Below are 15443 nucleotides of genomic sequence, written 5' to 3' on the forward strand. Positions count from 1 at the left end.
GTGCACACATTAAAACACTGATCCTAGCCAGGCTAACAGAGAGTTTCCCAGGTGCTTTTGCTCTCCGCAAAGCATGCCAGGGGCTGTTAAGTCTACTTGATACATATTCTGAAATGATGCTATAATTTTAAGCAGTGTGCTGAAATGCCGTTACACGTTGTAAATGGAGGAACATTTCACACAGTGGTATGTGATGCATCATGGAGGTGACAGGTTGGAAATATGCTGTAGATCTTGTATGCTCTTTTTTTTTTTCCACACCTCCTTACACTCCAGATGGGAATTTCTGTTCAGAAAGGGGGCTGTGATTTGCATGGGATCCTAACCTGAAGAACCCCTGCAACAGAGTTTGTCTCCTTGGTGTAGGGCAACGTCTGCTCACATGAACGATCGTTTAAGTGACAGCGGAGCCCAGTGCATATTGGGTCCCTCTCCACGTTCTCTGCTAGGAATTCACCCCATTGCTTTGTTTTGGCAGGTGGGGGTCATCCGGCCGGCACCCCTTTCGGCCCTCCTCCTCACCACAGCAACTTCCTCAACCCAGCTGCTCACTTAGGTAAGTGCAGTTGCAGATTCACTCTGTAAATAACTACCCACCAATACAACTCAGAGAAACCTTCCTTCCCGCCGTGCTCTGCTGTGGCCTCTTACACTGGGAGTACCCCCTGAACTGCCAACTGGTTCATTTGTTCTTTCGTTACCCAAAAGCAAGTAGGTCCTTAGGGTCTTGTGATCTGGCCTTGAATCTTGTGATCTGGACTTGGTTAGTCAAAAACAGCAAAAGGGCATTTCAGAAAGGATGCATTGAGGTCACCAAATGTTGCTAGTTAATAAGGCAGTCTGCTGCTTTGAGGGGCCTCAGAGATCGAGACTCTAATTTGGTATCATATTTTGCACAGGGAATGACTTGGCAGGGTCACCATGCTGACACAACAAACTCCTGACGTAGGTTTGTCATTCTGCACGAGCATCTATGGAGCTGCCCTTAGAATATGCTATGCTTGCCCTTCCTCTTTCGTCCGTTCTAATTAATATTTATCAATAATAGTGTCATCGAAACCATTAAATTCACCAAAAATGAGAGAAGAGGTTGTTTCGTACAACTTTCCCAACAGATCAGATAAGCCACCTGTATTTTATATAGCGTAGCTACTAAAACCCAACATTTTCTTTTCAGATTATATACCAGTTTTTCTTACAGAGTTAGCAGTAAGTATCAAGAGCATTGCAAAATGTTCAGCCCACCGTGACATATCAATAGAACTGGACATTTTACTTGTATCCTGACTACAGCTTAGGCCATGTGAGTGAGGCAGTCTAAAGGTGCTCTGCACAAGAGTGCCAGAGTTAATAGCGATAGAGCCTTGCTAGTCAGGGACACTTCCCAAGGAAAGCCATGAAAGAAATTGGAAGGAATTAGAAGTGGAAGTGAGTAAAAGGGAATACAAGTGGTTAGAGATTTAAAATGAATTGTCTTTTGCTGCAGCATAGTCCTTAACATCTTGTTTTTGTTTGAAGTCCATTTTTTTCCTCTAGTAAGCTGATGCCATGTGTACCAGCAGAAAAAAAAAAAGATTATTTTATTTTTCCCCCCCACCCTTTTCAAATGCCACTGTGTGGTGGGAGGACAATACTCAGCTAGTGCTGGACACAGACCTAATGCAGCTGGGTGACACCCCAGGGCTGTCTCACCGTCAGCAGCGTGTCAGGGAGCTTCACGCGTTTCCGTTGCTTTGCAGAGCCTTTCAACCGCCCGGCGTCGTTCAGCGGGCTCACGGCAGTGGGCAGCAATGCCTTCGGGGGACTCGGCAACCCGACAGTTAGTGAGTAACCTCTTTGCTTACGAATTCTTGTTTGCTGTGTAATTCAGGATATTGAGTGGTGGTGATTGCTGTCTTTTTTACTGGTTGCTTACATCACATACTTGTAATGGATGGGTATCTGAAAAACGCTTCTTTTTTTTTCTTTTAAATAGCAACATCTTTTGGTCATTAGTAAAGTATTTCCTATTAGTTTCTTGTAAGTTGGGTTCAATATATTGCTAAATGTCACTGTTGCATTCTTTAGTCCAAAAAGTTAAAAATAAGAACCCATAAGTTTAAAGGAGTTTGTAAAATCCTTTTGGGTTTGTTGCATGGTCAAAAGCAGTTAATGTGCCCTGCTTACTGTAATCCCTAGCTATGGATGAGAACTTTGTTTTTGTTTTTGTTTTTTCCTTTCTCACCAGTAATTCAGGACATGTGCCTGGAAAAGATCACTAACCTGCATTTATTTGTCCAGGATCATCAACATTTCTCTAGATTTGGCCAGTCACAAAAGACCATCCTTTTAAAGATCGCTCTCTTTCTCCATGCTTCAAAACTGGCATGATTTTGGTCACATTATTTTACTTTGGTTCAGGATCAAATGCAACAAGTTGCATTATTATTCAGTATTTCTGGTCATTTCCTGGTGTTTTTAAAGTATTTGGAGTAATTGCAGTGTTATCCTAATAACTTCATCCCTTGTCGATTTTATCCACAGAATTTCCCCTTCCAATTATAACAGCTGTCAGATGCCTACCCATTTTTAGGAATGAGACCCTCTAATGAATCTCTGTTAATTTCCTTTCCTTTTCCAGCTCCCAATAATATGTATTCATTTTAACTCTGAGTGCTGTAAAGTTTTTTTGGTAAGTACCTTCACTAGAGCATACCTTTTTCTTAAACCTTTTTGTTTTCCACTTCACCATTTCAGCACCCAACTCAATGTTCGGCCACAAGGATGGCCCCAGTATGCAGAGCTTTAGCAACCCTCACGAGCCCTGGAACCGGCTGCACCGAACTCCTCCTTCGTTCCCGACCCCTCCGCCCTGGCTGAAGCCAGGAGAGCTGGAGCGCAGTTCATCTGCTGCAGCTCATGACAGAGATAGAGATGTAGATAAACGAGACTCATCTGTTAGTAAAGATGACAAAGAAAGGTACGAAAGAACACTTCCAAGAATTGTCTAGTTCAAAGCGTGGGGCTCTGTTCCGCTTTTAACCCTTCCCAGCCTGGCACATTTTTAAACCAGAGCTTCGGTAGAGAAGCACCTGCAGAGCTAACACAATCCTTGCCTATGACGCCAGGCTGCCACTGTGGAAGACAGAGATTTCCAACTCAGGTGTTCCCTGCTGCAACTGTTTCTCTTTTTGCTTCCACCACAGCTCATCAGAAGCAGTTTTGCTGGAGTCGAGTTCAGCCAGTGTCAAGCGCGAAGAGAATCAGACCCATAAGATGTGTTGCCTTGGGGGGTCACATTTTCATAGGTCTTTTGAAGACTCAGCATGTAGACAGGTGTCTGACAGGATTAAAAAAAAAATCAAGATTACAAATTCTGTCAGACACTTATCTGCACCTTTGGATGCTTAAATGCCTTTGCAAATCTGACACTAACTGCAAAACAAGTCCCCTTCCCCAAAAATTCAACTGACCAGAGGGAGCACTGCTAAAGTTGTTATTGGAGCATTAGAAAATGCACTCCATTGGTATGTCCTGTTCCAAGACTACAGTAAGTTTCAGTCCTTGCAGTTTATTAAATCAGCCCTACACCCCCTCAAAAAAGCCACACACACTCATGCACTGCTGTCACACAGCTCTAGGCACAGCTTTTACTCAATGTTTTATATGGACTTGCACTCTAACATGTCCAGGCTGGGAAGGGTTAATGAAAAGTAAAATCTGGTCATATTTTTTTTTGTCAGGACTGTTCCCATTATACAGTTAACTCAGTAACAATTCCTCTTAACATTTAAGTACCAAATTATAAGAATTTGCCATTCAGCAAGTGTCATGCCTTCCTTGAAAAAGTGCAGAGAGGCTGATTTCAGCTTTGTCAGTTGTGGCTTAATGGCTCTCCTGTTAAGTTTGCGCAGTACTTTACTACATAATGGCTATTTGTTTCTAATTTCTTAAAGTAAAAGAATATTTAGGAGACATGCTTTCTGACTTCTCTGTCACTAACACAAATATACGCCTTAGTAGCCTTTTCTAAAAGAAGTTATGCTAACACATTAGATATTCTAAAAATACATTTAAGAGCTTTTCTATATTATTCTAAAATGTGAAGAGCGAGTCAAACTACAGATCTTTTCACCTACATTTCCATTTGGAATATTTTCTGTTTGGTAGCATAGCTTCATTATTTTCATGTCTGGTTTTAACACTTCAAAATAAATTACTGTCAAAATTTGGGGATTTTGTCCTGCAAAATGCTTAAGCATGTGAGTAACTTTACTGGCTTGAATGGCAAAGCATTTTTGTTACTAATGACATGAGTAGACTGTAGAATTATGTGATGATTTCAGTTGCTCTTTTGTTGTTTTGTTATGAAGTGTTCCTACTGAAGAAAATCCCTTTCAGAAATATATTCCTTGCAAGCTGCTTTGGCATTGCCTGAACTCCATATCATAGATCAAACATATTTCTTTTTAATAATTTGAGATCTTTAAAAAGAAAAGAGCGTCATTCATACTTCATACTTCTGCACAACTACAGCTGCCAGTTTAGTACAGTAATGTTGTTGCTGATCGAGTATTGCTGTGCATCCCCATCAGTGTGGTTTTCCAGGAGTTCTACTTTGCAGCATGCTCGCTCTGTTGCCTGTATGAGAAGATGCTGAAAGTTGCTTCACGGAACCCTTCTGTCTGTGCAGATAATGTCTGTGGTAGCTTGGGAGCTTCTCGTACCTATTCCACCTCCAGCAGCACCTAGCAGCGTGGGGACGTAGCTTCGCTTTCTAGTTGAGGTCCCAATCTCAGTTTCCTATTTTAGGCTAATGTGTCCAAGCAGGAACAGCTGGGAACCACCCCTTTAGCTCTGATCTGATCTCATCAGATCTATCTGATCTATCTTCACATCAAGGGTCTAACTTGATCAAGGGTCTGTCTGTCCCCAGACTGGATCTCCAGTCCATAGTCTTCATTTGTCTGTCTTCTGTAGACAGAGGAGAGACACGTCTTGGCCTGTCTACCACAGGTACCAGTGGGGTGGATTGAATCGCCCTCATGAGGCATCAGTAGCCCTTCCCTGAGAGCCTCTCCTTCCCAGGGAGTTTAAATAGCATGGAGGCAGCCTCCATGATCCTTTCCCAGGTCCACGCTTGGCTGCTGACCCCATTTTCTCTTGGGATATGCTCGCACTGTTTTATCTTTGGTTTTAAGGACTCCACTGCACCAGTCCAGCATTAGAAAACAATCAATAAAAGCAGCTGGTTTGCAAAGGAGGATTTGTTCCTTCTCAGTGGTATTTAATTTCAAAGGTGTCACTGAGCAATCCCGTGCTAATGATGACGTTGATGCATATGTCATCCTAGAGTATTAAAAGTAACAGGAATCTGCTGACTTTTTTAATTGACATAAATGAAGAAAAATGCTTGTCTTGTGCAATGTCTTTCAGTATAGCATGCAGCTGCAGAACATTGTTAGTAATAGTAAGTGAATTTGAGAACATGATCTTAACTTTTAGATTTGAGTAGAGCTTTCCCCATATTAGCCTGAAAAACATGGCAGATTTGACTATAATAAGGTGCTAATGATTCCCTCTCTAACCTCTGAACTACAGCGCACTTAACCGAGCTATAGAATAATCAATAGCCCCTGGAGATAATACCATCACTATAACTGATCAGAGTGGAATTGGCAAAGACAGATGGTTATTTTGGTTGCACGTATTTTTCTTTAGTTACAGAAATAGCCCGTTATTTTCACTAAATTTTATGACCAATTTTAAGTATATGAATTACATAGAAAATTGATTAAATATCAGTGAAAAGACTCAGCGAGCTCCTCTAGTGAAATCGAACAATTAAAGGTACCCTCTAAACTAGTCCCACAAGCAAAATAAATAAAAGGCTGGGCACTGCAGCATCCACGTGCCAGTGCATTCCCTGGAAAGCAGGATAATGGAGTCTTTGTGTTGAGCGCGTTCGCTGGATTGCCTCGGTACAGCCTCACTGTGTCCAAATCTGGAGGCTGTTAAATCCCTCTGCATTTCCTGGAGAGCAAGAGGAGGGAAGCTAGAGCCCAGATGCAATTTCGAGACTCTTTAGATCACGGTCAATCAAAGCAGAGCCCAATACTGAGGAGTTAATTGGTAGTCAGTGCAGACTAGGCAGTCCTGGTATACAAACCTTTTCCACCAGCTGCATTCTGGACTCTGAGGACTCCCAGAGGGCTTCAGATGTGGCCCATAAAGAGATAGTTTCAGCAATTAAGCCTAGGCACAGCAAAGGCAGAGATGCTTTTGGTGAGGCTCTTACACAAGAGTTTCCCAATCCAAAGATGCTTTTCCTTTTTAGCAGTTGACGCAGTTTCACCTTCCAAAAATAGAAACCTTATGCAGGGCAGCAAAGAAATAGATGGGACATACAACATGGAGGAAGGAGCAAGGAACACTTTAAAGATACTGTTAAAGTTGCCTTCAATCAACCAACATCACTCATTTTGTCTAGAATGAGTTTCAACTTACCAGCCTCCTCAGAGCATGTGCAGATTACGCGTTGCTAAGCAGAAACTGCATTAACCCAAAGCAGTTCACACATGTGAACTGGAGCTGGTTTGAGTCTTCATCCTGCCTTGCTGCATATCCCTCACTTTTGCATTGAACAGCAGTGGTGTCCCTCATATGTTATGGAAGAGAATTCCCATACCCAGAGAACAGCATGTGTTTGCCACTGAAATACCTCTGGATGTTTCTATGGAGAGACCCCAAATCACCCATGAGTTCAGAAACCTTTAGGATTTCAGGACTCCCACTGAAATGAACCAGAATCAGTGAGAGGTGGAAGATCTAAGGAATCGGTTTTACCTTTGTGAATTGTATTCATTTGAAATAGCAAAGCTGCTGCACTTACTACTGCCAGCAATTGTGCCCATAACAACAATCCTTGTCAACAGTGCATCCTAAGGATGGTTGATGGAGGATCCATGCAGACATTTAGCTGTTGTTTGCTGCCAGGAGATCATTCTCTGCCCTGTTCTGCAGCATAAATAGGTTTGAAAGGTCAGAATAGAAAGAATTCAGGCTATTTGGCAACTTTTTGGCAGTGTCAGGGAGATTTGCTGGCCCTAGCCCTTGGCTGCCTGCTCTACCCCAAAAATAAATGCTAGGAAAAGAGAGGGTGCTCCGAGAAAGAACTCTAAAAAGATGGTGTTTGCAGAGCCAGCAGAATGATGGGCATAGAGGGTAGTTTCGTCCAGAAAACCAGCACGTGGTCCAGGCATTTTGCCTGCCTCGTCTTTAGCCCCTGCACAGAGGCTCATTTCACACTTTGACCTGTTCAGAGATGAAGAATGGGCTCTCGCCGTCAGTGGTAGTGTCCAGAAAGGTATTTTGTTTTCAAGCTCTTTTTAAGAAAAATTTTAAGAAGTAAATTGAATTGTGAGAAGTAAACTGAAAAGAAGGGACTAGAAGGATGAAGATAACATAGATAAGAAATTAGTGATGTATAGAGATTTAGAAATCTGAAGTCAATTGAACAAAATGTCCATTTTTCCAAATATATTCTTAATATGATTTTACCCATTTCTTCTGTTAACTGTGTAATTTGGATGTAATTGCTTTACCTTTGAGGATGAAGTTAGCATGCTTTTATTTTTCTCTGCTCTCTTTCCAAACAGTTAAGGCTGTTTTCTTAAAAATGAGTATCAGAGCTAGATTCCCCGGGACCTTTCTCTTGGCTTTGGTGTTTGGATTTTCATTCAGATTATTCACAAAGCAGCTTCAGGGAACTCTCTTCTCCTGACTTGATATAGTAGAATAGGCCTAGTTTAGAGATGGGTGTTCCTGGCTGTTTTGGAGCGATGCATTAAGCTGTGCATGTCGTTAGCTTTCTGCAGAGTGCACAGAAAGCTGGACACCCCCGATGCTTTGTTTTATTTGTAGAGCTTCTCGAGCCTTAATGTTTACGCTTCTCTCTCTTCTAGGGAGAGCACTGAGAAGAGACACTCCAGCCATCCTTCGCCAGCACCTATCCATCCAGTAAACTCCCTCGGACATAATCGCAGCTCAAATGAGCAGATCAGGAGCCATCTGAATCCCGAGGTTCGAGAAAAAGAGAAACCCAAAGAGCGAGAGAGGGATCACTCCGAATCTCGGAAAGAAATTAATGTTGAAGAGCACAAGGTGAAGGACAACTATATTTCGGAGAAAGAAGGCCTGAGCCATGAAAGCCGCATGGTGGAAGAGTCTAAGCAAATGTCCAGGGTTCCTTCACCCTATGCTAGGCCCCCCGTTGTGGAGAGCACCAGGCCTAACAGTACTTCAAACCGTGAGGCTGAAAGGAAGAATGAGCCAGCGTACGATAATCCGAAGAAAAGCAGTGAAGTCAAAGTGAAGGAGGAGCGAAAGGAAGACCATGATGTTCAACCTGAGGGACCTCAGACTCATAGGTCATCTGATCAGCCACCGCCTATATCTACATCTAATGTCCATCCAAGTCCTTTAGTGTCCATGCCCATGACTGTAGGTGTGACTGGTATACATCACATGAACAGCATCAGTGGCCTGGATAGGACTCGCATGATGACTCCTTTTATGGGAATTAGCCCGATTCCTGGTGGAGAACGTTTTCCCTATCCTTCCTTCCACTGGGATCCGATGAGAGATCCCTTAAGAGATCCTTACAGAGAGCTGGATATTCATCGGAGAGACCCCCTGGGCAGAGACTTTTTGCTAAGAAATGACCCCCTTCATCGTCTGTCTACACCAAGATTATATGAAGCCGACAGGTCGTTCAGGGATCGGGAACCTCATGACTACAATCACCACCATCACCACCACCATCCTCTCTCTGTCGACCCTCGGCGGGAGCATGAGCGCAGCACCCACCTGGACGACCGGGAGCGGTTGCACATGCTGCGCGAGGACTACGAGCACGCGCGCCTGCACTCCGTGCACCCCGCCGCCCTGGACGGGCACCTGCCTCACCCGAGCCTCATCACGCCGGGCCTGCCGAGCATGCACTACCCCCGCGTCAGCCCCCCAACGGGACACCAGAATGGCCTCCTCAACAAAACTCCCCCCACAGCAGCTCTCAGTGCCCCTCCACCTCTTATTTCCACCCTGGGACCTCGGCCTGGGTCTCCCAGGAGGACTACTCCTTTGTCAACAGAAATGAGGGAGAGGCCTCCTTCTCACACCCTCAAGGACATTGAAGCTCGATAAGCAGAGGGAAACTAAATCCAAACCATACAGAGAGGGACAGGACATTGTAAATGAACATAGTATAAAGACCTTCTTACTAGTCATTGATACAGACTGGGGACGTGACCCACTGTACCATATGTATAGACCTGAGTGCAAAGATTTTGAAATTTTTTTTTGTATATTATATGTGGAAATTTTCCAGATCTTTTAGCCAAGTCCATATGATCCTCGTGTCTCCTACTCTATTTTATTTCTAGTTTAAAATTTCAAAATTTGAACTGAAGAACAAGATGTTAATCTGAATGATTTGTCTAGAAACAAAACCAACACCAATGACAACCGTATAGAGCTCTTTCAGACCAGAAGTGAAGACAATTGTAGATATTTATGTAAAAAGATTGCTTCATGGGTTAATGGTTCATATATGCAAAAAGGGTAAGATGAAAGCTTTACTTTGTACAAATGTAAATAGATAAAATTAAGTAACATAATGCATTAATACTTCTTAAACTGTGCTATTTGCAAACTTAATATTGATCAACACAGTCTGCTTATGCTGTGTTACATATATTGTTATAGACAGCTAAACCCCTTCAACTATGCAATGAATTTTAAGGCTTTTCACAAAAGCCTTTATAACTCAAAGGAGCCTTTTCAACACACAACATAATTAAAGTCATATTTTCCCTGAACAAGCTCATCTGTAATAGAAACCTCTTTCTCTTGCTTGTTTTGGTGAAGAAACAACCCATTAGAAGTGTAAGTTTTCTGTCTGAACCCTTGCATCAAGATGCTGATGTTCCTGTAGCTCATGTATTCCTTAGCACCCATCAGGTTGGCAAGCTGTAATCACTAATACTGTAGTCATGACGTATGGTTTTTCAGTCACATGAATCTGGGTTATACAGAGTAAGAATCAAATGCTGGATATTTTCCAGAATTTCCGTCACTTAACATGTCCAATTTAGTCTGGGAAGTACATCTTGTTATAGCCATTCATGTCTGTTTTTGTCATTGGTGTGTCATTTTTATCTGTACACACACTTTCTTTTTATTTTTTTGGTTAAGTGATTTTTTAGCTATTTTGAATCAAATCCTACAAGAAAGCTAATTCTTTTTAAAGTGATGAATATGTTTTCATTGTGGATTGGTAGTTTAATTAATGAACTCCAATGCAGATTTCATAATGCAATTTATTGTATTTTGGTTGGTAATAAAGTATGTGAATAGTTAACAGGCCAGCCTTGTTGTTCCCTAATCATGGAAGACATGAAATAACATGAAGAACACGACCCTTTTTAAAAATATGCATCGATCTTCTAAAACCTCTGTCTTTTCAAAACACACTCTTTTATAATGCGTTAAGTTTCTTGTCTAAGTATTTGGAGAGAATATGACTTTATCAGAGAGAATTCAATATCTTGTCTACTGGACTGTAAAATATATGTATGAAATAAAATTAGTTCCATTGGTCTTCTAGTGTATTAAAGTGCTATCTGAAGTTGTTACCCTGTTTTGGCAAAAAAGAAAAAAGAAAAAAAGTTAACTACAGACAGTTGTTTCTAATGATCAGAGATCTATTTTAGTAGTCAACTGAAGGTTTAGTTGTGAGCTTCAGATTTTGTGAACTCCAGATGTTGTGCAGTGTTTTTTTTCTTTCTTTTTCTTTTCTTTTTTTTTTTTTTTAAGAACAAAAGGAAAAATACACAAAAAAAAAACGACCCTGAAGAATATGTACACTGGAACCGTAGTGGTAGCTTTCAGTATTGTAAAGAGATTGTTATATACAAACCTTTTTGCTGTTTATCCTGTATGTAATAAAGTCCTTTCTAGATCCTATGTGAAAAGAAAAAGTGCAGCGGCTCTCAATCTTCAGCATGTTTCCTCATCAGCGAAGACTTGTGTAATGTAAATTGTGCCATGTTATTAAAAAATGTGAACTAAACTGCTAGGTGCTTCTTTGTGTGGAGTACCCATCACTGCTATGGGGGCCAAGTCATACTTTTTCCCCCAAAAGTGGTTTTTTTTTTTGGTCAGAGGAAATAGCCATTAAAAAAAGGAAATGACAAACTTTTATAAGCCATCTTCTAAAAATGATTATAATCACCTTGAATAAAGGAGCAAAAAGGAGACCAGATCCTCAGCTTGTCCAGATTCTCCAAGATAAATTACCATGTGTGTACGTGAGCGCTCAGTGAAGTGGCCGGCTGCTCTCGAGCGAGGGCAGAGCTGGGTACGGGGCTCTCTGCCCTTTGTCTGAACTGGGGCCATTCCCCACAAGCCATTTTACCAGTTTACATGAGCTAAGGATATGGCTCTCAAATACTATGACCAATTTGTACATAACTGCACAAAAGACATTGATACCTAGGGTATTCTTTTTACTTTGTGCGTAAATGTATTCTTTTTTTTTCCTTTTCCCACAAGTCATTCAGTTTTTCATAGTGCTGCTTTCATGGTGTCCTTTTCCGGGGGGATGGTGCAAAGGAAAAAAAGCTCTTTGATGCATGATTTCCAGAGCTTTTTTAGTTTTTGCTGATGACAAGCTTGCTGCAAGCGCTTCAGAAGCCTTTTGCCAGGTTACTTTGGCAGAAGTAACTTGGAGGTGCTGAAATTTGCCTTCTTGTGCAAGGCGTGGAAAGCTTTCTTCTCCCTCAGTCGTTTGGTTTGGGGAAGCAATTCTGTGTTTGGAGCCATATGTTGGAGTTGTTTGGATTCGCTTCTCTACCCCTCCTGCATTTCTGTCCACAGTCTCTTATTCCCAGGTGACTCTAATGAACGTGATAACGTCTCTGGATTCCAGCCATGTAGCTGAGACAAAGGATAGGCCTATCTTTAAAAAAAAAGAACATCAAAAAAAAAAAAAAAAAAAACAGTAGTTCCAAAGATTGAGCTCAACTGGAGGATGCTTGCACAGATGCAGTGCAGAGGTGCAGAGCAGCTTCTTCTCATCTCAGAGCATTTGATGAGTCCTGAGGGCTCTGTCAGGGTCACCAGGGAAAAGAAAGCTGGTAACTCATTGCACTGACTGTGATCCTTGTGCTTCCCTGCTCAGGGCAGTCCTGCTGATGGTCCTTAATGCCCAATCAAGCCAGCAAGTGCCAGGCTCCAGAGTCCCAGAAGACTTCCAGGCATTTGACTCTCTTTGAATTAATACAATTTAAGTGGCAATGCTTCTTTGAAGAGCTGGGTGTCTGGCCTTCTTAGAAGAGCACTGATAACTCCCAAGAGCATGCCGGAAGGATAGGACAAGAGATGAAACAAGATATTAATGCTTCTGAACTTCTTCATTGCTTTGCACATGCTTTGATACAGAGAGCTTAGCTTGCAGGTAGAGCCAATTTAATCTTTTTAGCAAGGCTTTTCCATTCAAGACTTTATCTTTTATTTTGGAATACTTAAAGAACTCAAGACTATGCAAAACCCAACCCAAATACTAGAGGTATAAATGAAATGCATTAGTGATATATTCTATAGAGTATAAGACACCTGAAGTGCAGAAAACCCTGAGCTCCATGTGAATACCACGCAGGACCTTAGCTCTGTGTGCCACAGATCTCCATCCACCTCCCTCCATTCCAGCTTTCTGCTTTGCAGCTTCCCATCACCAGCCTGGATGCCAAACAACGTGCAGGGGGTAGGAAGTGATTCTTTGACAGCAATCTTGTATCATCTGTTCTCTGATAAAAAGTTTGTTCTGTTGTGTCCATTCTTTCTTGTTTTAACCTTCTGTATTGTCTTCCGTTACTAGATGCTTAGTTCTAACCTCTTTATTTTATTTTTCTTTTTTGCTATTTATACTTCACTGCTACTGTAATTTTCCTCTTGCCTTTTTGACAGTCATGCTTTCTTTAATGGCTTATGACAGCTAAATCTATTAATAGTCAGCAATAAACACTAGATTTTTTTTTCCCTCCAAGAGCCCTACCTACCTACTGTATATTTTTGTTCCTTTTTTAACTATTGCCTATGTGAGCTTGTGAAAACAGAAATTGTAGGCCTTGCTGGGTTGAAAGGCAAAGGGAGGCTGGGGAGGATTCTATGTGAAAGTGTGTTGGTTTGCTACAGCTGTGCCTTGTTAAGTAATTCCTGGTGGGTTTTTTTTGAACTCTTTAACTACTCCTTCACACATGCAGGTGAGCTCTGCTGACAGCCACTGGAGCAAGGTATCAAGTTGTTGATTCTATTGCATTTACCAAGGAGCTGCTTGGTGTGTTTCTGGTGGAAAAGAAGAATGAGCTGTGGTTCAATCAATGACCAGGGGCTTTGATACTCCCATGATGACCCTAGGTAAGAGAATTTGTTTTTTAGGCTCCCACTGCTATCCCTGGAGATTCGCACTGATTCAGAAAGTGATTTGGAGCAGGACCCCAGCTTAAATGAATTGAGTTACCTTTTGAAGGTGACTCCTCTATCTGTGGAGGGAGATTAGCCTCTAGTTTAAGTGGGTCTGTCAAATGCATAGAACCAAGTGGTGGGATTACCTCTGCCCTTACTGGGTCTGTGGCTTCCGTTTTGTAACATGGAGGTCAGATTTTCATTCCGTCTTTGGCCCAGCAGAGTGCTAATTCTGGCCCTTCTGCTTATGCCCAGCTTCTCCTGAAGTCTTTGGGATATGTTCTATCTTACATTACATGTATGTAATGACCTTGACAGGACCCTGTGCCTAGTCCCCTTGCTGGGGCAAGTGAACTTCTCTCAGTGCTGGTAGAAAACAAAAAACCCTAAGAGACCAGAATGAAAACTGAGGGTCTCTTGGGTATGTCTAGAGCATTGGTTTTTGCAGGCCAGGCCAGAGCCTCTTTTCCCTGTACTCAGTCTGCAGGGACTTGGACGCTTTGTGGCCATGTACATGGTGGAAGTGCCCAGGTGTTTCCCAGCCACAAAGACTCTCTCCCACTGCCGCCTCGAAGGACCGCTGGGTTTGTCTGCGTGTAGAGAAAGTGTGGTTGGATGTGAACGTCTACAGCCTCGCTGCTGGGAGCCGCACCGCAGGGACGAGGCTGCACGGAGCGACCGGCGGAGCGAGGCGCCAGGCAGGCACCCCACGGGCTGCAGGGTGCTTTGTTCTTCTGGAGCTGCCCCTGGAGACTATGATCCTTTTATTTGACATTTCTTCTGCTTCTCTGGTAATAAAAGACTTTAATGCACCCTGTTCTCTGTGTTACGAATAGGCAAAAAAGAACAGCTGGGAGCACAAAGCTGAGAGTCATCGGCACAACTTCAGGGGGTGGGGGCCGAGATTTGCTAAAATTATCTCCACGAAGCAGTTGGCTTTACTAGGTTATTTATCAAGAGGATAATTAAGTGCCTCAAGTATGAACAAGAGCTGATAAGGTGTGTGGTCATTCTGGCAGTGATTTATTGAGGGCACCTACGCTGTATTTTACAACTGTGACTTGTTTAATCACCATGATCTCTCCATGTTGAAACCCCATTTGCTGTGTAGCCTTTTCCTTGCTTGGGTTTACAATGCATTGCTCTACTGTAAAATCTTCTATTTAGTCCTAGGTACCTAGTTGTCTGTCAGCAATAAAATCCTTTCTGTTCCCAGTCTAAAAAAAAAAAAAAATTAAGCAAGGACTAAATCAATGGATTAAAAGGAAGTTTTGGCTATCAAATATTCAGTATTACTGAGACAACGGCACACATCTTCTGCTTCACATCTTTAAAGCCCTTAACTAGTTTCCATTGAACTGACTGCTCATTTCTGTGGATACAACAGGGGCTCTGTTTGGCATCAAAAGCCTGCAGCTAGACTTTAAAAATCCAAATAAAAAATGCAAATATAAACTTCCAGGGATTTTCAGTAGTCCTTGAAGCAGTCCTTGAAGGGCCTCAGGCTATTTGAGGCAAACATGAAATATGTGAAGTTCATTTAAGGTGTGGACCCTCTACAATTAGCACTACCTCTGTGCCCTTCCAAAGGGAAGGTTTTCTCTGGGTTAATGCTAGAGCGTTTGAGCAGAAATGGATTTATTTTATGCTGTTGGGAGAGGCTGCCATTCCTTGGAGATACCACAAGAGGGTAGTTAAAGAGAGTCTGAAATGCGTGTAGGCTGACGGACGGCACTGCTGCTTTGCGCAAGGTGAATGTAGCCATAAATTACTTTTACATCAGCCTGGTCTTTGAAAAGTGTTCTTGTATCCCCGCTTTAAGATGGAAATCTCAAAGGTGCCGTGGCAGGCGAGGAGTGACCTTGCTTTAGCCTAATTTAGGTGAGCGAGAAGAAGTGGTCCCTACCCACAGCGTTTGACCAGAAAGGGATTCAAATTTT

The 15443-nt window shown here is 42.3% G+C and overlaps 1 protein-coding gene across 2 annotated transcripts in view; it reads left to right on the plus strand.

Annotated features, from left to right (window-relative positions):
* LOC104577625 (activator of transcription and developmental regulator AUTS2) overlaps nucleotides 1–11110 on the plus strand; it is a 615539-nt gene extending 604429 nt beyond the window's left edge. For both annotated transcript variants that reach the window (XM_088524333.1, XM_088524338.1), the window contains exons 16-19: nucleotides 479–556; nucleotides 1740–1823; nucleotides 2737–2959; nucleotides 7944–11110. In XM_088524333.1, coding sequence (XP_088380459.1) covers nucleotides 479–556; nucleotides 1740–1823; nucleotides 2737–2959; nucleotides 7944–9183 — 1625 coding nt within the window. In that variant the 3' untranslated portion in view covers nucleotides 9184–11110. The remainder of the gene's footprint in view (nucleotides 1–478; nucleotides 557–1739; nucleotides 1824–2736; nucleotides 2960–7943) is intronic.
* Nucleotides 11111–15443: the final 4333 nt, after the last annotated feature.

Source organism: Tinamus guttatus, unplaced genomic scaffold (genome assembly GCF_059628265.1).
Source record: "Tinamus guttatus ecotype Peru unplaced genomic scaffold, ASM5962826v1 Tinamus_guttatus_pri_ptg000019l, whole genome shotgun sequence".
NCBI lineage: Eukaryota > Metazoa > Chordata > Aves > Tinamiformes > Tinamidae > Tinamus > Tinamus guttatus.